The 24615-nt window shown below is 45.6% G+C and overlaps 1 protein-coding gene across 2 annotated transcripts in view; it reads right to left on the bottom strand.

Annotated features, from left to right (window-relative positions):
- LOC120023792 (serine/threonine-protein kinase D1-like) overlaps nucleotides 1–24615 on the bottom strand; it is a 51337-nt gene that overhangs the window by 13050 nt on the left and 13672 nt on the right. Inside the window, exons 2-6 of one of the 2 annotated variants that reach the window (XM_038967904.1) lie at nucleotides 15521–15659; nucleotides 5135–5266; nucleotides 2987–3150; nucleotides 1747–1770; nucleotides 1289–1493 (exon numbers count right to left, since the gene is read on the bottom strand). In XM_038967904.1, the coding sequence (XP_038823832.1) occupies nucleotides 1289–1493; nucleotides 1747–1770; nucleotides 2987–3150; nucleotides 5135–5266; nucleotides 15521–15659 (664 nt within the window). The remainder of the gene's footprint in view (nucleotides 1–1288; nucleotides 1494–1746; nucleotides 1771–2986; nucleotides 3151–5134; nucleotides 5267–15520; nucleotides 15660–24615) is intronic. The other variant, XM_038967905.1, reaches the window with a different exon arrangement.

The raw sequence follows: 24615 nt of genomic DNA, 5'->3' as shown, positions 1-24615 counted from the left end.
AGAGAGAGAGAGAGAGAGAGAGAGAGAGAGAGAGAGAGAGAGAGAGAGAGAGAGAGAGAGAGAGAGAGAGAGAGAGAGAGAGAGAGAGAGATGGCCTATCCATATGAAACCTGTCTAATAGCACTGTGACTACAAACAGACCCTTATCTGTCTGCTAGAGTACCTAATGAACCCTCTCACACACGATACTATCACACTCTGTTCTGCTGAATATATAAAGTACAACTCTATTGAAGTGATAATGCCCGAGAAGCCGGTGTTTGGAGGATATACTATTGGAACGGGTGTTGTTAAGCCCGAGACTAAGTCGTTCCAATATATCCTCCAAACACCAGCGATGAGGGCGTTATCACTTGTATACAATGGGTTACCAACATATTCAAATAATGATTGACATATTCTTGTGTACACTGTAGTAACCATAGAGTTACAGTACATCTGTGAATTATATGATGTCTATGGTAGTCACAACACTGTTTCTGCATTTGCAATTACCATGTAATTATAAAGTTACGGGGCCTCCCGGGTGGCGCAGTGGTCTAGGGCACTGCATCGCAGCGCTAGCTGCGCCAGCAGAGACTCTGGGTTCGCGCCCAGGCTCTGTCGCAGCCGGCCGCGACCGGGAGGTCTGTGGGGTGACGCACAATTGGCCTAGCGTCGTCCGGGTTAGGGAGGGTTTGGCCGGTAGGGATATCCTTGTCTCATCGCGCACCAGTGACTCCTGTGGCGGGCCGGGCGCAGTGCGCGCTAACCAAGGGGGCCAGGTGCACGGTGTTTCCTCTGACACATTGGTGCGGCTGGCTTCCGGGTTGGATGCGCGCTGTGTTAAGAAGCAGTGCGGCTTGGTTGGGTTGTGTTTCGGAGGACGCATGGCTTTCGACCTTCGTCTCTCCCGAGTCCGTACGGGAGTTGTAGCGATGAGACAAGATAGTAATTACTAACAATTGGATACCATGAAATTGGGGAGAAAAGGGGGTAAAAAAAATAAATAATAATGATAAAGTTACAGGGCTATCTATTAATCAGGCCACAATAGTTATTTAAGATGTCACAAAGAAAGCTTGAGGTAGAAACAACTGCCATCTGTTAGCTTTGCCAACTCTGTGACAACAGAGTCTTGAGATTTCCAAAAATAATACCACCTGAAAATATTGAGCTAGCGAAAGCCCACAGGTGAGTCACACAGTGTTACAGTATGTACTGTGTGACTCACTATCATCCCCACCTCCTCCGCCAACCACTGGTAACCTCTCTCATTATCTCAAGTTTCTCTGAACCCCTACAGTACCTTTGCATTGCAGGCCTTGACGGAACAGGCCCTTGAGTAGCTTCTTGCAGTGCTGGCAGACGGTGGGGCGTGTGTAGGAGCGGATGACGAGGGTGTGAGGCACCTTAACTTTAGACAGGAGGATTTTGTCTAACTCTATAGGCCGGCCGATGTAGGAAGAGGACCTTCTCTCTCTGCCAGAAAAGAAGTCTGTCTGTGTCTTCTGCTGTGGAGGGTAAGCAGGGTAGACTGGTCAGAGTGTTGCCCTGATGCCCCACTCACAGCAAGGCACATGGTAGGTAACAGATGACAAGCAACAACAACCTAAGCTAAAATTATATTATTCCATCTCCTTTCTTTGTCTTATTTGTCTTATTTTGGCATATGACACAAAAAAACAGGGAAAGAGTGATGTGCTTCTGGTGATAATAGGCGTATTGATACTGTAATACGTGAGGGCAGGGTATTGGGGTACCTACCTCCATGCCGGGACTGACAGGAGACTGAGCATGCAGCAAAGAGAGAACAGGGACACACACAGGGAGGAGGTGAAGAGAGATCAGAGTTAAACCATAACAATATTCACACACATGACTGACTGCTGCTGGAGTAAAGACCTGTTCCAACAGAATTCATAATGAACACAACCAGCCACAAAGGCCTTCAGAATCACATCAGGTACTTTATATTAGGAACATGCTTCTCATCATAATTCAACAATTTGCCATTGAGAGGTTGGGAATGTGTAGGGCATGTACTGTAGTAATCTATGGTGTGCCTGTGTCTGTGCGTGTGTGTGTGTGCCTGTGTCTGTGCGTGTGTGTGTGCCTGTGTCTGTGCGTGTGTCTGTGCGTGTGTGTGTGCCTGTGTCTGTGCGTGCGTCCATGCATGTGTGAGCATGCACATGTGTGTGTGTAGCTCTTCATGATGACCCACAGCAACCAGGGGTAAACTCACCAGTAACCAGGGTAAACTCACCAGTAACCAGGGTAAACTCACCAGTAACCAGGGTAAACTCACCAGTAACCAGGGGTAAACTCACCAGTAACCAGGATAAACTCACCAGTAACCAGGGGTAAACTCACCAGTAACCAGGATAAACTCACCAGTAACCAGGGGTAAACTCACCAGTAACCAGGGTAAACTCACCAGTAACCAGGATAAACTCACCAGTAATCAGGGTAAACTCACCAGCAACCAGGATAAACTCACCAGCAACCAGGATAAACTCACCAGCAACCAGGATAAACTCACCAGTAACCAGGATAAACTCACCAGTAATCAGGGTAAACTCACCAGTAACCAGGGTAAACTCACCAGTAACCAGGATAAACTCACCAGTAATCAGGGTAAACTCACCAGTAACTAGGATAAACTCACCAGTAATCAGGGTAAACTCACCAGTAACCAGGGTAAACTTACCAGTAACCAGGGTAAACTCACCAGCAACCAGGATAAACTCACCAGTAACCAGGGGTAAACTCACCAGCAACCAGGATAAACTCACCAGTAACCATAATAAACTCACCAGTAATCAGGGTAAACTCACCAGTAATCAGGGTAAACTCACCAGCAACCAGGATAAACTCACCAGTAACCAGGGGTAAACTCACCAGCAACCAGGATAAACTCACCAGCAACCAGGATAAACTCACCAGTAACCAGGGGTAAACTCACCAGCAACCAGGATAAACTCATCAGCAACCAGGATAAACTCACCAGTAAGGCCTCGTCGGAGGTGAAAGGCGAAGGCTCATTGGACCGCGTGATGGTCAGTGTGGTCAAGCCGGTCAGAGAGACATTGGACAACCTCCGCTTGCGGATACCACTGCAGTTATTTGGGATTTTAAAGGCACAGCGCTTGTGATAGTTCAGACCACAACCTTCAGAGCAGAGAAACAGACGGTTTCAGAGCAAAGGTGAGTTCACGTGTAACGTGGTCATTTTTATACTTGCATCAAACTGGTGAGAGACTGTCTTTATGGAACTACACTGAACAAAAATATAAATGGAATGTAAAGTGTTGGTCCCATGTTTCATGAACTGAAATAAAAGATCCCATAAATGTTCCATACACACAGAAAGCTTATTTGTCTAAAATGTGGTGCACAAATTTGTTTACATTCCTGTTAGTGAGCATTTCTTATTTGCCAAGGTAATCCATCCATCTGACAGGTGTGGCATATCAAGAAGCTGATTAAACAGCATGATCATTACACAGGTGCACCTTGTGTTGGGGACAATAAAAGACCACTCACAAAACACATTGCCATAGATGTCTCAGGTTTTGAGGGAGCGTGCAATTGGCATGCTGACTTCAGGAGTTCCCACCAGAGCTGTTGCCAGATAATTGAATGTTCATTTATCTACTATTAGCCAGCTCCAACATTGTTTTAGAGAATTTGGCAGTACATTCAACCGGCCTCAAAACTGCAGACCACGTGTAACCACACCAGCCGAGGACCCACACATCCGGCTTCTTCACCTGCGGGATCATCTGAGACTAACCACCCAGACAGCTGGTGAATCTGTGGGTTTGCACAACCGAATAATTTCTGCATAAACTGTCAGAAACCGTCTCAGGGAATCTCATCTGCATTCTCGTCGTCCTTAGGGTCTTGACCTGACTGCAGTTCGGCGTCATAACCGACTTCAGTGGGCAAATGCTCACCTTCAATGGGCACTGGTACGCTGGAGAAGTGTGCTCTTCACGGATGAATCACGGTTTCAACTGTACCGAGCAGATGGCAGACGGCAGTATGGCGTCATGTAGGCGAGCGGTTTGTTGATGTCAACGTTGTGAACAGAGTGGCGGTGGGGTTACACCAACACCTCATGTTTCAGCATGATAATGCATGGCCCCATGTCGCAAAGATCTCTACACAATTCCTGTAAGCTGAAAATGTCCCAGTTCTTCCACGGCCTGCATACTCACCAGACATGTCACGCATTGAACATGTTTGGGTATGCTCTGGATTGACGTGTATGACAGCTTGTTCCCACCAATATCCAGCAACTTCGCACAGCCATTGAAGAGGAGTGGAACAACATTCCTCAGGCCACAATCAACAGCCTGATCAACTTTACGTGGAGGAGAGGTGCCGCGCTGCATGAGGCAAATGGTGGTCACACCAGTTACCGACTGGTTTTCTGATCCCCGCCACTACTTCTTTTTAAGGTATCTGTGACCAACAGTAAAATCCATAGATTTGGGCTTAATGAATTTATTTCAATTGATTGATTTCCTTATATGAACTGTAACTCAGTAAAATCTTTGAAATTGTTGCATGTTGCATTTATATTTTTGTTCAGTATAAGTAGGAATCATCTAATGGAACAAGTCATTCATGGATTGTTGAAACTTTGTCTTTGGGAAACTTTCCTTCATGAGCTCGCCACCATTCCAGTCAGACACCACATTATGTAATACTTTTATACATGTTAGGCTATTGTGTATACCTTCATCCCCTCTATGCACTACCTTTCCAACCCCTTTCCAACTGCCTCTTCAGCCTGACAGAAGAAAAAGCCTGACAGTTTTCTTCTTCCCAACACTCTTCAAGCAGAGACTTTGCTGCTCATCGTGGACCCTGAAGAGACCTCTTCAGACCAGAGTACACCTGAGTGGCCTGTATCCAATGTACCCTGATAATATCCTCTCTTAGAAAGTTACGTAATGGTGTCAGAGTGGCTGGAACCTAATTACATTTGTTGAAATAGGCCCAAGGCTGTGTCCAAAATTGTACCCTATTCCCTACAAAGTGCACTACTTCTGACCAGCGCTCGGGTCAAAAGTAGTGCACTACTATATGGGGAATAGGGTGCCACTTGAGACGCAGACCAGAGCTCCTTCTATACAGTACCTACCTTCACACTTGAGACCCTGTCTCACCAGGCCCCACAGCATCTCTCCACAGTGGTCACAGAAGGCAGGGGACCGGTAGGAGTGGACAAACAAGCCATGGGGACGGATCTGGAAGTCCTCCACTGTGGCAGAGGCTAGAACAGGACAACGACAACAATAGTCAATGGTTCAATTCCAACATTTTCCTCACACTCCTAGATTTAAACAGTACTCAAGAACTGAGTAGTATTCTGTGAATAGTGATATAGTAGTAGTGTAGTGGGACCGTGTTTTCAATGGATGTACAATTAAAAATGAATGGCCGTTCCCTGGTACAGTATTTGTATATGTTGAGGTAACCAAGGCTTTTTGCTGCATATGGAGTTGTGATTTTCTGATTGGCTGGTGCAGTTAGGCTGCATTGGGCCAATGGGATAGAGTGGAGAGCACAGCATGAGAGTAGACTGCCTCATCAAACACACATATCTCCCCACCAACATGCTTGTCTCAGCACGCTCAAGTAGAATACATTCTGATTAGCCATTCTGCTGGGTAAACTGCTTCAATTTATTCAAATTATTGTTTTGCCTTTTGTTTAAAGGCCAATATATGTTTGGAAGTTTAACAACATGTAAACTGTCATTACATGCTTCAGAAAATGAGTGTGTGTATGTGAATGTGGAGTCTAGGTAAACTTAATCTAAATATGTTTATTTGCATTTTCAAATTTGTTCCTATGTCAAATTAGTAGTTCTAGTGGCTTGCTTAGTACAGCATACTACAAGAAAACAAACTTTACTGCGGAGGTAAAGACAGCTCACATGATACACAGTGTATCTACATTCCAGTATGGTACAGTATTAATCATTTGACTCTTCCACAATGGCAAAAAGTGTTACAGTGTGTCACATTTCAGTGTACAAACAGGGCAGAAAGCATTTTCAACAGAGTTCAAGTTCAGTTCTTCCTCTCTTCGATATTTATGTTTACAGTATGGTGTACACACCCCTGCTTGCATCCAGTAGCATCCTGTGCCAACGTAACAAATGTACGCTGTTCACACCCTCATGCTGATGACAGAAAAAAGTGTTTTTAGCATCCTATCCACCTTCACACTAATTAAGTTGCTCTAGAAGTTGAAAAGATCAAACGAGGAAACACAAACTGTGAGATCTTTGACAGTAAGACTGACTGGTGAAAACAACTCTCTGAGATGCAGTGTAACATACCGTAATGTTAATTTACCAACCATAAGCATTTTTATTTCTCCTTGTACGTAGGAGATTTAACCCAAATGATCATCTGTGAAGGGAATTAAGGATTTTATTGATGAGTTCAATGGAGCTCAAGTGTACTGGCTCTGTCAAGTTGGGAAGCGTTTATAGCAGCTGCTCTATTTTAGCATGATCATACTCACACTGTCTCCCCTCATATACCTTCTAAGACTTATCAAGATTAAGGAACAGAAGAAGGTTATAAGTTGTTTTGATCTTTTATCTCAAATGTGAGTGCGAGCATAAACTGAGATTAACTGAATAAAGACAGTAGTACAAAAATAAATACCTGTGCAGTAAGACATACCAATATGAACCTTTACAACACGTGACCCTAACATAACACAATAGCTATACTTTAGAATCAATGCAGTTCTCTGTTGTGATTCACTTTGCGCTGCCTGGTTGATGCTGAAACAGACATAGAAACACATGTTAACACACCACAGTCAACAGAGGACACATTTTGTTCAGATCAGCCACCTTGGTGGAAATCATCACAATTAATAACCACAGACTGTCTCGTCTTCACTTCTTCTTCCTGACAGTTGTAAGGTTTTCCCTGGGTTTCGTTTGTGCTCACTGATCTCTCAGCTGTTGAGTGTGTCATTAAAAAGTCTCATGACAGATGTCGGGGAGCATGTCTATGAGAATCTGTGCATCTGGGAGTGTAAATCACTAAATCACCTGAGCCGTCTCCTTCCCAGTGAGGGGTGTAGCCAGGGTAACAGAGGTGTCATTCTACCCCATGTCTCCCCTGTCGCTGTACCACAGACACAACTAAATGACCTGCCATACTGTAACACACAGAGGGGGAAGAGAAAGCCTGCCAAGTGTTTAGAAAAACACTTTACCAGTGTCAAGATTGATACTTGGATCACTTCCTACTCCTGAGCTAAGAAAAGCCCACCCCTGATTTCTCACCGGGTGAGGCATTTAAACTTTCTACAACAAGGGGAGCGGGTGGAGAGGGGCAGAACACTGCCAAAACAAAGCAAACCCACTGATCACACACTGGTTGAATCAATGTTGTTTCCACGTCATTTCAATTAAATTGAACCAACGTGGAATAGACGTCTGTGCCCAGTGGGGAGGGACATCACTGGACACACATAGATGAGCAACGATTTGTGTGACAACTTACTGTTTTGTTATTTCCATAAACGCTTTATTATTTCACAAGAGAGGGGCATCTGAGATAGAGCTTACTGTCTTTGGTAAATTTGCATAGCTCCAAATGTCTAGACCTTGACTTGTTCTGATTGGCAGCTAACCTTCTAGGGTTTTTATTATTATTTATTTAACTAGGCAAGTCAGTTAAGAAAAATTCTTACTTACAATGACTGCCTACCCTGGCCAAACCCTGGACGACGCTGTGCCAATTGTGCCCCTATGGGGCTCCCAATCACAGCCAGATGTGATACAGCCTGGACTCGAACCAGAGACTGTAGTGACAGCTCTTGCACTGAGATGCAGCGCCTTAGACCGCTGCGCCACTCTGGATATGTGGATAAATTATCTTTGGAAACAGGCTACATCAGCCAGCAGCAACATGCACCATAGTTCTGTATTTGTCATGCAGCCAGTTATTCATGTTCTTGTCTGTTGTGTTGACTGACTTAACCATATTAGCCAAGCACACTGAATACACACAAGCTTATGTCATGTAAATCCATTTCATAGTAACATTATGTCCTCACTATTATCATTGTGTCTTCTGATTAGTCCATTACGCTGGCTAACATTGTATCGCTCTCCTCCTTTTCTAGCTGCTATTATGGAGATGCTTTGTACTCTGTTCACAATCTGTATGAAGCTTGAACATGTTCTGCATTTTGAACACAACAAAAGGAACCTACCAATTTCTGCTGTTATTCAACCTCAAGGGTTCAAAGGAGAGTTCACCTCTCTTCCCTATGTCAAATGGTCTATTCCAGAGGCTACATAGCTGACAGAAAAGAGAGCTGAATAGAACCAGTGAATGCAATAGGCCTATGTTCAATTGCAAATCAAATCAGATCAAATCCAATTTTATTGGTCACATACACATGGTTAGAAGATGTTAATGCGAGTGTAGTGAAATGCTTGTGCTTCTAGTTCCAACAGTGCAGTAATATCTAACAAGTAATCTAACAATTCCCCAACAACTATCTAATACACACAAATCTAAAGGGGTGAATGATAATATGTACATATAAGTATATGGATGAGCGATGGCCAAGTGGCATAGGCAAGTTGAGGTAGATGGTATAAAATACAGTATATACATGTGATATGAGTAATGTAAGATATGTAAACATTATTAAAGTGGCATTATGTAAAGTGATTAGTGATCAATTTATTAAAGTGTCCAGTGATTGGGTCTCAATACAGTATATACATGTAATATCATTAATGTAAGATGTGTAAACATTATTAAAGTGGCATTATTTAGAGTGGCATTGTTTAAAGTGACTAGTGATCCATTTATTAAAGTGTCCAGTGATTGGGTCTCAATGTAGGCAGCAGCCTCTCTGAGTTAGTGATTGCTGGTTAGCAGTCTGGTGGCCTTGAGATAGAAGCTGTTTCTCAATCTCTCGGTCCCAGCATTGATGCACCTGTACTGATCTCACCTTCTGGATGGTAGCGGTGTGAACAGGCAGTGGCTCGGGTGGTTATTGTCCTTGATGATCTTTTTGGCCTTCCTGTGACATCGGGTGCTGTAGGTGTCATGGAGGGCAGGTAGTTTGCCCCCGGTGATGTGGTGTGCAGAACGCACCACCCTCTGGAGAGCCCTGAAGTGGAGGGCAGTGCAGTTGTCGTACCAGGCTATGATACAGCCCGACAGGATGCTCTCGATTGTGCATCTGTAAATGTTTGTCAGGGTTTTGGGTGACAAGCTAAATTTCTTCAGCCTCCTGAGGTTGAAGAGGTGCTGTTGCGCCTTCTTCACCACACTGTCTGTGTGGGTGGACCATTTCAGTTTGTCTGTGATGTGTACGCTCAGGAACTTAAAACTTTCCATCTTCTCCACTGCTATCCCATCGATGTGGATAGGGGGGTGCTCCCTCTGCAGTTTCCTGAAGTCCACGATCATCTCCTTTGTTATGTTGACGTTGAGTGTAAGTTTGTTTTCCTGACACCACACTCCGAGTGCCCTCACCTCCTCCCTGTATGCTGTCTCGTCGTTGTTGGTGATCAAGACCACTACTGTTGTGTTGTCTGCAAACTTGATGATTGAGTTGAAGGCGTGCATGGCCGTGCAGTCGTGGGTGAACAGGGAGTACAGGAGAGGGCTGAGCAGACACCCTTGTGGGGCCCCAGTGTTGAGGGTCAGTGAAGTGGAGATGTTGTTTCCTACCTTCATTACCTGGGTGCGGCCCGTCAGAAAGTCCAGGATCCAGTTGCACAGGGAGAGGTTGAGAGCCAGGGCCTCCAGCTTGATGATGAGCTTGGAGGGTACTATGTTGTTGAGCTGTAGTCAATGAACAGCATTCTTACATACGTATTATTTTTGTCCAGGTGGGATAGGGCAGTGTGCAGTGTGATGGCGATTGCATCATCTGTGGACCTGAAGTGGGTCTACGGTGGCCGGTAAGGTGGCGGTGATATGACCTGCATTATTGATATGCCTTAATATACTGTGGACAAAGGTTAAATGAATGTAGCCTGTATGCAAAAAGAACACAGGTGAACAGAACTCACCCTCAAACAGGAGCATGCTGCATACTCAAATCCAGAGGAACTGTCACGACTTCAACCGAGGCAGGCTCTCCTTCCCGTTCGGGTGGCGCTCGGCGGTCGTCGTCACCGGCCTACTAGCTGCCACTGACTCTTTTTCCTCCCCCTCCTTATGTGTTTATTTGTATCACCTGTGTTCAGTTAATTGTTAATTAGTGTGGCTTTATTAGTCAGCCAGCCCGTACGCTTCTTTGTGCGGGATTGTTTCATTGTGGCTTTTGGATTTCGGGAGTGGATGTTATTATTGTGGACTGGGTTTGTTTCTCGTGTCGTTGGACCGTTGTGTGTGACACCCAGTACGTCCGTGTTGGACATTGTGTTTGCAAGTTGAGTATTAAAAGACTCAACATATTGAAGCTCTGCTGTTCCTGCGTCTGACTTCGCACCTCCCGACACTCAGAGCGTTACAGAATCCCGCACCAAGAAAATGGAGTCAGCAGGAGCAGCAGCCAACCCTCTCCCATCGATGGAGGAACGGGTTCTCCACCACACCACCGTCCTCCATCGGATCGGATCAGCCATGGACCAGATGATGGAGAGAATGGAGCGATGGGAGAGGAGTGGGCTCCTCTCTCCACCTTCGGCTCCCCTTCCTCAGGACTCTCCATCCCCCGGCTCCAGCGCGCTCCGTCTTACGCTCCCGAGGGATTATGATGGAGCGGCGGCAGGGTGCCAGGGGTTCTTACTCCAGCTGGAGCTATACCTGGCCACTGTTCGCCCCACTCCCTCGGGAGCGGAGAGGGTGAGTGTCCTCGTCTCCTGCCTAACGGGTCGTGCTCTGGAGTGGGCCAACGCAGTCTGGAATGGCCCGGACTCAGCGAAGGAGCACTACCCGGAGTTTACCCGTCATTTTCGTGCCGTGTTTGACCACCCCCCAGAGGGCCGAGCGGCGGGTGAGAGACTATTTCATCTCAGGCAGGAGAAGAGGAGCGCACAGGATTTCGCGCTGGAGTTCCGGACCTTGGCCGCGGGATCAGGGTGGAACGACAGGGCCCTTATTGACCACTACCGGTGTAGTCTCCGGGAGGACGTCCGCAGGGAGCTAGCGTGTCGGGACATCGCTCTGTCTTTGGATGAGCTTATCGACATGTCCATCCGACTGGACAATCTGCTGGCTGCCCGCGGGCGTTCGGAGAGGGTCCTGTGCGTTCCACCACCCAGCGCCCCGGCTCCCATCCCGATGGAGTTGGGAGGGGCCGCGCCTAGGGGTATCGGAGGAGGAGGCCTCCCCTGCACCAGCTGTGGTCGGAGAGGACACACGGCCGATCGGTGCTGGGGGGGTCTGTCTGGGAGTCGAGATGTCAGGCGGAACGCTTCTCGATCACCCCAGGTGAGTCAGCACCAAACTCACTCAGAACCCCCTGTCGGTCACATGTTTGTCTCACTTTTTTTCCTTGATTTTTTTCCCCTCTTCCCAGCATAGGGCACTAGTCGATTCAGGTGCAGCTGGGAACTTTATGGATCGCGGACTCGCCCGAGAGTTGGGCGTTCCGCTTGTGCCGATAGATTCTCCCTTTCCCGTGCACTCCCTAGATAGCCGGCCATTAGGGTCAGGGGTGGTCAGGGAGGCCACAGTTCCCCTGGACATGGTGACGCAGGGGAATCATAGGGAACGTATCAGTCTCTTTATTATTGATTCGCCTGCGTTTCCAGTGGTGCTGGGTATTCCCTGGTTGGCCCGGCACAATCCCAGTATTTCGTGGAAAAAGGGGGTTCTCCAGGGGTGGTCAGAGGAGTGTTCTGGAAGGTGTCTGGGAGTTTCCATTGGTGCCACGTCGGTGGAGAGTCCAGACCAGGGTTCCACGGTGCGCATTCCCCCCGAGTATGCCGATTTGGCAATCGCTTTCTGTAAAAAGAAAGCGACGAAATTACCACCACATCGACCGGGTAGGGATTGTGCGATAGATCTCCAGGTTAACGCTGCGCTTCCCAAGAGTCACGTGTACCCTTTGTCCCAAGAGGAGACGTTGGCTATGGAGACATATGTCGCGGAGTCTCTGGGACAGGGGTACATTCGGCCCTCCATCTCACCCGTCTCCTCGAGTTTCTTTTTTGTGAAGAAGAAGGAGGGAGGTTTGCGTCCGTGTATTGATTATAGAGGTCTAAATGCCATCACAGTGGGGTTTAGTTACCCACTACCTCTCATCGCTTCGGCGGTGGAATCATTTCACGGAGCGCAGTTCTTTACAAAACTGGACCTCAGGAGCGCGTACAGTCTGGTGCGTATTCGGAAAGGAGACGAGTGGAAAACCGCATTTAGTACCACATCGGGCCACTATGAGTACTGCGTCATGCCGTATGGGTTAAAGAATGCTCCAGCTGTTTTCCAATCCTTTGTAGACGACATTCTCAGGGACCTGCACGTGCAGGGGGTAGTTGTGTATATCGATGACATTCTGATCTACTCAACTACTCAAGCCGCGCATGTATCTCTGGTGCGCAAAGTGCTTGGCAGACTGCTGGAGCATGACCTATACGTCAAGGCTGAGAAGTGTGTGTTCTCCAAACAAGCCGTCTCCTTCCTGGGTTATCGCATTTCCACCTCGGGGGTGGTGGTGGAGAGTGACCGCATAAAGGCCGTGCGTAATTGGCCGACTCCAACCACGGTGAAAGAGGTGCAGCGGTTTTTGGGTTTTGCCAACTACTACCGGAGATTTATCCGGGGTTTTGGCCAGGTAGCGGCTCCCATTACCTCACTGCTAAAGGGGGGCCCGGTGCGGTTGCGGTGGTCAGCGGCGGCGGACGGAGCTTTCAACAGGTTGAAGGCTCTGTTCACGGATGCTCCCGTGTTGGCGCATCCGGATCCCTCTTTAGCATTCATAGTGGAGGTGGACGCGTCCGAGGCTGGGGTGGGTGCCGTGCTATCACAGCGCTCGGGTACGCCACCAAAACTCCGCCCCTGCGCTTTCTTCTCTAGTAAGCTCAGTGCAGCGGAGCGTAACTATGATGTGGGGGATCGGGAGTTGTTAGCGGTGGTCAGGGCTCTGAAGGTGTGGAGACACTGGCTTGAGGGGGCTAAGCACCCTTTTCTCATCTGGACCGACCACCAGAATCTGGAGTATATTCGGGCAGCTCGGAGACTGAACCCGCGTCAGGCAAGGTGGGCCATGTTTTTCACCCGGTTTAGGTTCACGTTGTCCTACAGACCCGGTTCCCAAAACGTAAAGGCTGACGCACTGTCTCGCCTTTACGACACGGAGGATAGGACCACCGAGCCCACTCCCATCATCCCCGCCTCGAGGCTGATAGCGCCAGTGGTATGGGAGGTGGACTCGGACATCGAGCGGGCGTTACGGGCGGAACCCGCGCCTCCTCAGTGCCCGGCGGGCCGTAAGTACGTACCGCTTGGTGTTCGGGACCGACTGATTCGGTGGGCTCATGTCCTACCCTCCTCGGGTCACCCTGGGGTGACGAGGACAGTGGGGAGCCTTCGGGGAAGGTATTGGTGGCCTACCTTAGCTCGGGACGTTAGGGTTTATGTCTCCTCCTGTTCGGTATGCGCTCAGAGTAAGGCTCCTAGGCACCTTCCTAGAGGGAAGTTGCAACCCCTCCCCGTTCCACAACGGCCATGGTCTCATCTGTCCGTGGACTTCCTGACCGATCTTCCCCCTTCTCAGGGAAACACTACGGTTCTGGTAATTGTGGATCGGTTTTCTAAGTCCTGCCGTCTCCTCCCGTTGCCCGGTATCCCTACTGCCCTACAGACTGCGGAGGCCTTATTCACTCACGTCTTCCGGCACTACGGGGTGCCGGAGGACATCGTTTCTGATCGGGGCCCCCAGTTCACGTCCCGAGTATGGAGGGCGTTCATGGAGCGTCTGGGGGTCACGGTCAGCTTGACTTCCGGTTTTCACCCCGAGAGTAATGGGCAGGTGGAGAGAGTGAACCAGGAGGTGGGTAGGTTTCTGCGGTCCTATTGCCAGGACCGGCCAGGGGAGTGGGCGAGATACATTCCCTGGGCCGAGATGGCCCAGAACTCACTACGCCACTCCTCTACTAATGTGTCCCCCTTTCAGTGTGTGTTGGGGTACCAGCCGGTCCTGGCACCATGGCATCCGAGCCAGACCGAGGCTCCTGCGGTGGAGGAGTGGGTACAGCGCTCCAAAGAGACCTGGAGGGCCGTCCAGGAGTCCCTTCAACAAGCTACTAGGAGGCAGAAGAGGAGCGCTGACCGCCACCGCAGTGAGGCTCCCGTGTTTGTACCGGGGGAAAGGGTCTGGCTCTCGACCCGAAACCTACCCCTCCGCTTGCCCTGCCGGAAGCTGAGGCCGCAGTGTGTAGGGCCCTTCAAAGTCCTGAGGAGAATAAACGAGGTGTGTTATCGATTAAAACTCCCTTCCTATTATCGTATTAACCCCTCGTTTCATGTGTCTCTCCTCAGGCCGGTGGTAGCTGGTCCCCTGCAGGACGGTGAGGTGCCGGAGGTCCCTCCCCCCCCTCTGGACATCGAGGGGTCCCCGGCGTACACGATACGGGCCATTCTGGACTCGAGACGCCGGGTGAGGGGCCTGCAGTACCTCGTGGACTGGGAGGGGTACGGTCCGGAGGAGAGGTGCTGGGTACCGGTGGAGGACATTTTGGATCCATCTATGTTAAGGGATTTCCATCGCCTCCATCCGGATCGCCCCGCGCCTCGTCCTCCGGGTCGACCTCGAGGCCGGTGTCGGCGCGCTGCGGGAGCCGCGCGTCAGAGGGGGGGTACTGTCACGACTTCAACCGAGGCAGGCTCTCCTTCCCGTTCGGGTGGCGCTCGGCGGTCGTCGTCACCGGCCTACTAGCTGCCACTGACTCTTTTTCCTCCCCCTCCTTATGTGTTTATTTGTATCACCTGTGTTCAGTTAATTGTTAATTAGTGTGGCTTTATTAGTCAGCCAGCCCGTACGCTTCTTTGTGCGGGATTGTTTCATTGTGGCTTTTGGATTTCGGGAGTGGATGTTATTATTGTGGACTGGGTTTGTTTCTCGTGTCGTTGGACCGTTGTGTGTGACACCCAGTACGTCCGTGTTGGACATTGTGTTTGCAAGTTGAGTATTAAAAGACTCAACATATTGAAGCTCTGCTGTTCCTGCGTCTGACTTCGCACCTCCCGACACTCAGAGCGTTACAGGAACACTGTCTGCATGTTGAGAAGTTCCACTTTAAATGATGAAGATAAGGTTGTGCCATGCCTGACCTTCTAAGGAGGGATCATTTTCATTAGGGAAACCGTAACAAAATGTTTTGAAACATTTTGCATCAGAAAACCAAAACAAATGTTTCCTATTGGTCAAGTTTGGGTATTTCCTCCCTATTTCAGTTTATTTTCTTCCGTTTTGGGCTAACGGACACAGCCCTATTCTAGTATGTACTGTAGTCTTATCTGACAGGACCACATCAACCAGGTAGTGTGTATTGTGTAGTGAACACTGGTCTTACCTGACAGGACCACCTCAACCAGGTCTCCCTCTGTGATGTCTGTAGCACATTTCACCAGCTGGAGGATGTTCTCTGAGCCTGGGTCGTGGCGAAACAGCAGGATCTTGTCATACATCCCATAGAAGCCACATTCGGGTAACTGTGTGGGAGAGACAAAAAGAGTAGCTGGCATTGGTTAACATTTGATAGGTTTTCTTGTTTGGTTGACTAGAGTTCTGTTCAAACCCGATTTGTTGTTATATTGCTTGTTGACTTAGTGGAGAGAAATGTACAATCATTTCCTTTCAAACTATTATAAAACATTATGTTAAATTGTCAAATTAAAGAGGCCCTTTTCTGCTTTGTTTGTATGCAACCCAAGAAGACACCAGTCTCAATAGAGGCCCTTCTGGAGGCATCTCACACAGCAGACTAGGACAGAGTGTGCGGTATTCTCCACATAGCTCACCCTAATATACATGCTACTGTACATACCATTTTCTTTTCAAGTTATATACTGTCTATACACACCATGTATTTATATTTATATTCTGGATTCTGACACTGCTCACTCTAATATATCTACGTGGAGAGTTAATTGGACTTGTTCTGACATTTCTTAATTCATTGTTTTATTTTATTTGTGTATTAGTATTGTATTTGCTAGACATTCGACTGAACTGTTGGAACTAGTAACATAAGCATTTCACTGCACCTGCTACAACACCTGCAAATCTGTGTACGTGACCAATAAACTTTGATTTGATTTTGATTACATTAACCTTATAACATTTAGAAGAACAGTGATGTTGTCTCTGAATTCAATTTAGAGAGCTCATAGTTCAAATTTTCACAATTGATGATACTGTACTGTCTGACACCAAACTGAAAATTGATGTAATAAATATACTAGCGCATTACTGAGTAGCTCCAATGGTTCTTCAGGGATATTTACAAAGCTGTTCATCACAGCCTCCATTCAGTAGTAATGCAAGTCACAGCTAAGTAATATGCCTCTTCAAATTGGTTTTACTCTGCTGATTATGGAGCCCCATAATGATGCAGACTGTTAAAAGCATGTTACGAGCCCTTATGATGTCTTATTATGCAGCTTATAATATGTTATATACAGTCTTTACCAAGTGGCAGAATATAGCCAACAAACAGACATGGCAATTGTCTTCCTTTGGTAAATGTAGGGTAGGTATTAAACCAAACAGTTTGTTGCCAAGGAGCCCACATTAATTAACAGAGGCCTTACTATATTTTAATGGAGTTAGAAAATTACCTGTGCTTAATACAAATAAATACCCAGGATACTAGAAAACAGCCCACAGCAAGGACACTAAACAAACCTGGGGTGTATTCAATTAGGTGAAATGTGCAGAATATTGCAGAATGAAAAGCATTGGATAGAGCTGCGCATGCTGTAATGTTGCACCCAGCTGAACAGACCCTTGGTATTTAGAAACATAGTAAAAGGAGACTGGTCTGTTTCACCATGTTCTGTAGTAGAACACTGGATTTCTCAAGGTCAGTTTTCACTAATCTATCCAAAGTCAAACTACTTGCACTATGTTTAAACACTATTTCTGTGGTTAGTTACAAAACAGTTTTAGGAATAACAGCCTGCCAATCAATCCAATGTCAAAGAAAAGAGCAACATATTGACTGACCTGTGTAGTGTGGTGAGGGAACCACTGCTGTGCATAATCCGCTATTGATCTACTCTGATGAGCTAGGTTACAACATGTAGCCAATTCCACTATTTCACCATCTAGCCAAGATCACATCACATCACACACGCACACACACACACACACACACACACGCACACGCACACGTGTAACGGATGTGAAATGGCTAGCTAGTTAGCGGGTACGCGCTAGTAGCATTTCAATCAGTTACGTCACTTGCTCTGAGACCTGAAGTAGGGTTTCCCCTTGCTCTGCAAGGGCCGCGGCTTTTGTGGAGCGATGGGTAACGATGCTTCGTGGGTGTCAGTTGTTGATGTGTGCAGAGGGTCCCTGGTTCGCGCCCGTGTCGGGGCGAGGGGACGGTTTAAAGTTATACTGTTACACACGCACACGCACACACACACACACACACAGTAATTTGATCAACTGTTACCCTTAGACTAATCCAATTACAACTTGTTAGTAACACCGACAATGGACTGTTGCAATATTATTATTGTAATAACTCTGAGAGATAATTATACGTTTTGCAAAGGGAGCACCTGAGAATAACGATGCAACAGAAACAGCTAGAGGGAAGGAGACCTAGTAGACTTTTTTTTTTAAATCAATGAGAATGAACAATGATAATATATTGCAAATATTGTCTAAGACAAAAAGAAAGAAGACTTCAAGTGGCATGGAAACGAACATATCTCTATCATTTAAAAAAGTTAAGCATCTCACAATTGTACTATGAGTCTAATATGTTAGCTAATCCTATTGTGAATAATGCATCTTAGTAGTAATATCACAAATTTTAGGGTGTTATCACACTTGGTCACATTCAGCCAATTTTTGTAAACCCAAATTTGTTGTGCATAGTGAACACTCCAAAAGGAACTCAGACCACTTAAAAGAGCCCCCGAAGCAAACCGAGCTGAGACCATCTCAAGAGGTGGTCTGAGTTCGGTTCGATTTAATTCCAAGGTCCGGCTCACTTTTTTAAGGTAATATGTACACAAAGTTATCCAGGTTGGCTTGACATTATGCAACACCGTTTCCCCTGCCATAACACCTCACATTGGTTCTGCAAAAGTGAGAAGATGATGATTCAGATTTGCAGAAAAAAACGTATGTGTGGCGTTTTGTACTGACAAGATGTTTCTGATTATTTGTTTGTAATATGTGATCTACAGGTTAAGAGAGCTTCATATGCTGTTTATTTGATTGTGGGGTTTAAATAGTATGAGAAGACAACAATATTTGGTGATAATCACAAAATACAGTACAAAATCAACGTTAGCTCTTAAAGGGGCAGGAGCCTACATTGGGTGTAAAATGTTCAATTACAGCAATGTTTAATCTGCAATTATTATTTATTTTCTGTTACCAAGCATTTACGTGTTAATATTATCTTCTGATTATAATTAGTATGCATTGTCTTTGAACTAAATGCAATCTATTAGCATCCACAATTTAAGTACAGTTGAAGTCGGAAGTTTACATACACCTTAGTTTTCACAATTCCTGACATTTAATCCTGGTAAAAAGTCCCTGTCTTAGGTCAGTTAGGATCACCACTTTATTTAAATAATGTGAAATGTCAGAATAATAGTAGAGAGAATGATTTATTTCAGCTTTTATTTCTTTCATCACATTCCCAGTGGGTCAGAAGTTTACATACACTCAATTAGTATTTAGTAACATTGCCTTTACATTGTTTAACTTAAGTCAAACGTTTCTGGTAGCCTTCCACAAGCTTCCCACAATAAGTTGGGTGAATTTCGGCCCATTCCTCCTGACAGAGCTGGTGTAACTGAGTCAGGTTTGTAGGCCTCCTAGCTCTGCCCACAGATTTTCTGTAGGATTAAGGTTAGGGCTTTGTGATGGCCACTCCAATACCTTGACTTTGTTGTCCTTAAGCCATTTTGCCACAACTTTGGAAGTATGCTTGGGGTCATTGTCCATTTGGAAGACCCATTTGCGACCAAGCTTTAACTTCCTGACTGATGTCTTGAGATGTTGCCTCAATATATCCACATAATTTTCCTCCCTCATGATGCCATCTATTTTTTGAAGTGCACCAGTCCCTCCTGCAGCAAAGCAACACCACAACATGTTGCTGCCACCCCTGTGCTTCACGGTTGGGATGGTGTTCTTCGGCTTGCAAGCATCCCCCTTTTTCCTCCAAACATAACGATGATCATTATGGACAATCAGTTCTATTTTTGTTTCATCAGACCAGAGGACATTTCTCCAAAAAGTGCAATCTTTGTCCCCATGTGCAGCTGCAAACCGTAGTCTGGCTTTTTTATGTCGGTTTTGGAGCAGTGGCTTCTTCCTTGCTGAGCGGCCTTTCAGGTTATGTCGATATAGGACTCGTTTTACTGTGGATACTGATACTTTTGTACCTGTTTCCTCCAGCATCTTCACAAGGTCCTTTGCTGTTGTTCTGGGATTGATTTGCACTTTTCGCTCCAAAGTACGTTCAACTCTAGGAGACAGAACGTGTCTCCTTCCTGAGCAGTATGATGGCTGCGTGGTCCCATGGTGTTTATACTTGTGTACTATTGTTTGTACAGATGAATGTGGTACCTTCAGGTGTTTGGAAATTGCTCCAAAGGATGAACCAGACTTGTGGAGGTGTACCATTTTTTTCTGAGATCTTGGCTGATTTCTTTTGATTTTCCCATGATGTCAAGCAAAGAGCCACTGAGTTTGAAGGTAGGCCTTGAAATAGATCCACAGGTACACCTCCAATTGACTCAAATTATGTCAATTAGCCTATCAGAAGCTTCTAAAGCCATGGCATCATTTTCTAGAATTTTCCAAGCTGTTTAAAGGCACAGTCAACTTAGTGTATGTAAACTTCTGACCCACTGGATTTGTGAAACAGTGAATTATAAGTTAAATAATCTGTCTGTAAACAATTGTTGGAGAATTTACTTGTGTCATGCACAAAGTAGATGACCTAACCGACTTGCCAAAACTATAGTTTGTTAAGAAGGAATTTGTGGAGTGGTTGAAAAACAAGTTTTAATGACTCCAACCTAAGTGTATGTAAACTTCCAACTTCAACTGTAGGTATATCTAGCTGTCTGATAACATATTCTGATGGAATGGCTTTTCCTGCACTTCGTAAAAACCCAGAGTGCATTGAGTGAATGTTGGTAAAAAATATTGGTTCCTTTCATAGCAATGTGAATGCAAAGATAACTCAGACTACAAAATAGGTGAGGTGAACAAGCAAAAGAGTTGAATCCTCATTAAAAGGCAAGGGCAGTGTGAATACAAAGATAACTGTTATTTTACTCTTTTTTTACCCCAGAGTTCACTTTAAAGAGGACTGAGATCGCTTCTTTTAAGGAGGACTATATGTGAAAATGCCCTAACCTGTTTGTCTGGTTGAAATTCAAACAGCTTCTGCACACCTCAGGAAAGGTTTAGATTAGTTCCTAAAGGGGCACAAACACTTGTCACTGTAGTGGTACCCTCCCTTGCACCTTTAGTTATAGGTACATAACTGTACCCTGGTAGTTTGCACCTTAATAGAGCCAATAGTGGACATTAGGGGACAAGATAGTACAGGTAGACAAGCTTACCTTCAGAAAAGGTACAAATTTGACTTTTTAGGGTGCTACCACTGTGACGAAGCTGTGTGTTCCTTTTAAGTGGCAAAAAAAAATACTTCTAAAAAGGTTTTGGGGTGTTACTTTAACACTCTAGGGTGTAAAGCCTTATTTGCATATTTCCCAGGGTGCCTTTCAAACACATTTTTGAGTTACCAGTACCAACCATATGACTGTGTGCTAATGATAGAGATATGGTTGTAGCATTTAATGGCTTTCAGTCCTGTAGAGTGCCTAAATTAACATTTTATCATTGAAATTAAACTCTTTATGACAACACATTACATATATCATAAGGCAATAATTTGACAGCCTAGGTTTACCGCAACACAGTGGTCTGAAACTCCTGGTTTGCAGGCCACATTAGGCAAGTCACATTATGCTGGCTTGCAAAGTGATATGTATTTCCTATTTGAATCCAGCAAAAGTTAGAATATCCATGAATGTTAACTTTTAATCACCTGCATTCTGCATTTATAATGACTGCCAAGGTAGGGAAAAATGATAAATTAGACTACGTAAACAATCTAAACGGGAACAACCATCTCAGTAACGGGTGCAATAAGTCCAAATACTAAGAGATTGGATTAGTTTAGAAAAATGTATGATATTTATCTTTGTGTATTATAAGATCAATCAATCAATGTGCATGAAAAACACATATTGAAAGAAACAAACAAAAATCGACCTGCAATAGAGCATGCTGGGAAATATGATAATGATGGGCGTGGTTTTTGAGAGTGTGTGATGATTGACCCTTTATATTCAAAATATTGGGTACAAAAATGTACCATTATAGTAGATTATCCACACATGTACGCTAAAAGGTACCGAACAGTAGGCCTACCATGTAAGATTATATCTGTACCTTTGAAGATACATTATGTGATTTTTATGTTTAAAAATGTTTTTATTTAGATTTGTACTGTACCCTAACCATACCCTTATTTCTAAGAGTGTGGAAAATACAAATCTATATCTCAATTTTCTCTACCTAGTTAATGGCAGTAGATATCTCTCCTGTCAGCCTCTAATGAGGTCTGTACAAAAATATACATAGAGGTAAGGGTGGTACTGAGGTCACCATGAGAGCAACCCCCCTGTAACAGTAGGGTTGTCATGGCAGCGTAACCCAAGGCTCGATTCCTGATTGAAATTATATTAATTTATTTGACACAACGGATTCACATATATTTGCTGAATGTCTGAACCATCAAAAGAAAAGCAGAGAGAGACTGAACCTTGTCATTTACCCCCTATGAGGGAGAAATGCTTATTTTAAAAGCACAGGAAATTCACAGGCAACAGTACTAGCTATATTGCCTCTCTGGGGAGACTGATGTGGCACTTCCAAGATGGCCTTTCAACACTGTTATTTTCCTGCTTTATGTTTTTTTATGGATAAGTGCGATGTACAAAGAACATCAATTTGAAGGCCGTCTTCTCTCTCAAACAATAGGCGCAGTCAGTGCCGTAGCTAGCTGAAGTTCTGTTTTTAACACTGTTAGAAGCAGCTGTGGCTCAGTCCGTCAGCTGAGGGAGAAATAGCCTCTGAAAGCTATTCAGCCTGTGTGAATCACTAATGCAGCTCTAACTGCCGCTCTGCTCTCACACCTACGCCATAGACTAGTCTTATTGAGTTGCCCTTCCTTCTGAGAACATCAACCTATGCTTTTCTTTCACCTTACACCTTGGTAGCAAACTCCACTGTGCAAAGGTTTAAATCTTGTTGTTGAGGTTTTCAAACAAGATATTTGTGACTAAGGTCACATTTCAAAGTCAAACAACATCACTTTCTAAAGGTGGATTGAGAGAGGAATAGTCCGGTCCCTTGTTGTTAGGTGGGGATGTGTTTTTTGTTTTCATGAATTCATCAACTAAATAAAGTCGAGTTCCAAGTCCAAGTATAATCATGGCGAAATGATCTGATTTAAAAATTGAATATGCACATCAGCTGCAATTGAACAAAAAGTGTCTAAGTGGTGGGAGAGCAGTCTGTTGCAGCAGTACTGTATACATCTCAGTGGATAGAAGTGTCTAAGTGGTGGGAGAGCAGTCTATTGCAGCAGTACTGTATACATCTCAGTGGATAGAAGTGTCTAAGTGGTGGGAGAGCAGTCTATTGCAGCAGTACTATATACATCTCAGTGGATAGAAGTGTCTAAGTGGTGGGAGAGCAGTCTGTTGCAGCAGTACTGTATACATCTCAGTGGATAGAAGTGTCTAAGTGGTGAGAGAGCAGTCTGTTGCAGCAGTACTGTATACATCTCAGTGGATAGAAGTGTCTAAGTGGTGGGAGAGCAGTCTGTTGCAGCAGTACTGTATACATCTCAGTGGATAGAAGTGTCTAAGTGGTGGGAGAGCAGTCTGTTGCAGCAGTACTGTATACATCTCAGTGGATAGAAGTGTCTAAGTGGTGGGAGAGCAGTCTGTTGCAGCAGTACTGTATACATCTCAGTGGATAGAAGTGTCTAAGTGGTGGGAGAGCAGTCTGTTGCAGCAGTACTGTATACATCTCAGTGGATAGAAGTGTCTAAGTGGTGGGAGAGCAGTCTGTTGCAGCAGTACTGTATACATCTCAGTGGATAGAAGTGTCTAAGTGGTGGGAGAGCAGTCTGTTGCAGCAGTACTGTATATATCTCCGTGGATAGAAGTGTCTAAGTGGTGAGAGAGCAGTCTGTTGCAGCAGTACTGTATACATCTCAGTGGATAGAAGTGTCTAAGTGGTGAGAGAGCAGTCTGTTGCAGCAGTACTGTATACATCTCAGTGGATAGAAGTGTCTAAGTGGTGGGAGAGCAGTCTGTTGCAGCAGTACTGTATACATCTCAGTGGATAGAAGTGTCTAAGTGGTGGGAGAGCAGTCTGTTGCAGCAGTACTGTATACATCTCAGTGGATAGAAGTGTCTAAGTGGTGGGAGAGCAGTCTGTTGCAGCAGTACTGTATACATCTCAGTGGATAGAAGTGTCTAAGTGGTGGGAGAGCAGTCTGTTGCAGCAGTTCTGTATACATCTCAGTGGATAGAAGTGTCTAAGTGGTGGGAGAGCAGTCTGTTGCAGCAGTACTGTATACATCTCAGTGGATAGAAGTGTCTAAGTGGTGGGAGAGCAGTCTGTTGCAGCAGTACTGTATACATCTCAGTGGATAGAAGTGTCTAAGTGGTGGGAGAGCAGTCTGTTGCAGCAGTACTGTATACATCTCAGTGGATAGAAGTGTCTAAGTGGTGGGAGAGCAGTCTGTTGCAGAAGTACTGTATACATCTCAGTGGATAGAAGTGTCTAAGTGGTGGGAGAGCAGTCTGTTGCAGCAGTACTGTATACATCTCAGTGGATAGAAGTGTCTAAGTGGTGAGAGAGCAGTCTGTTGCAGCAGTACTGTATACATCTCAGTGGATAGAAGTGTCTAAGTGGTGGGAGAGCAGTCTGTTGCAGCAGTACTGTATACATCTCAGTGGATAGAAGTGTCTAAGTGGTGAGAGAGCAGTCTGTTGCAGCAGTACTGTATACATCTCAGTGGATAGAAGTGTCTAAGTGGTGGGAGAGCAGTCTGTTGCAGCAGTACTGTATACATCTCAGTGGATAGAAGTGTCTAAGTGGTGGGAGAGCAGTCTGTTGCAGCAGTACTGTATACATCTCAGTGGATAGAAGTGTCTAAGTGGTGGGAGAGCAGTCTGTTGCAGCAGTACTGTATACATCTCAGTGGATAGAAGTGTCTAAGTGGTGGGAGAGCAGTCTGTTGCAGCAGTACTGTATACATCTCAGTGGATAGAAGTGTCTAAGTGGTGGGAGAGCAGTCTGTTGCAGCAGTAC

Source organism: Salvelinus namaycush, chromosome 28 (assembly GCF_016432855.1).
Source record: "Salvelinus namaycush isolate Seneca chromosome 28, SaNama_1.0, whole genome shotgun sequence".
Taxonomy (NCBI): Eukaryota; Metazoa; Chordata; class Actinopteri; order Salmoniformes; family Salmonidae; genus Salvelinus; species Salvelinus namaycush.
Note: the sequence above shows the minus strand (reverse complement) of the source record. Positions and strands in the feature narration are given on the sequence as shown.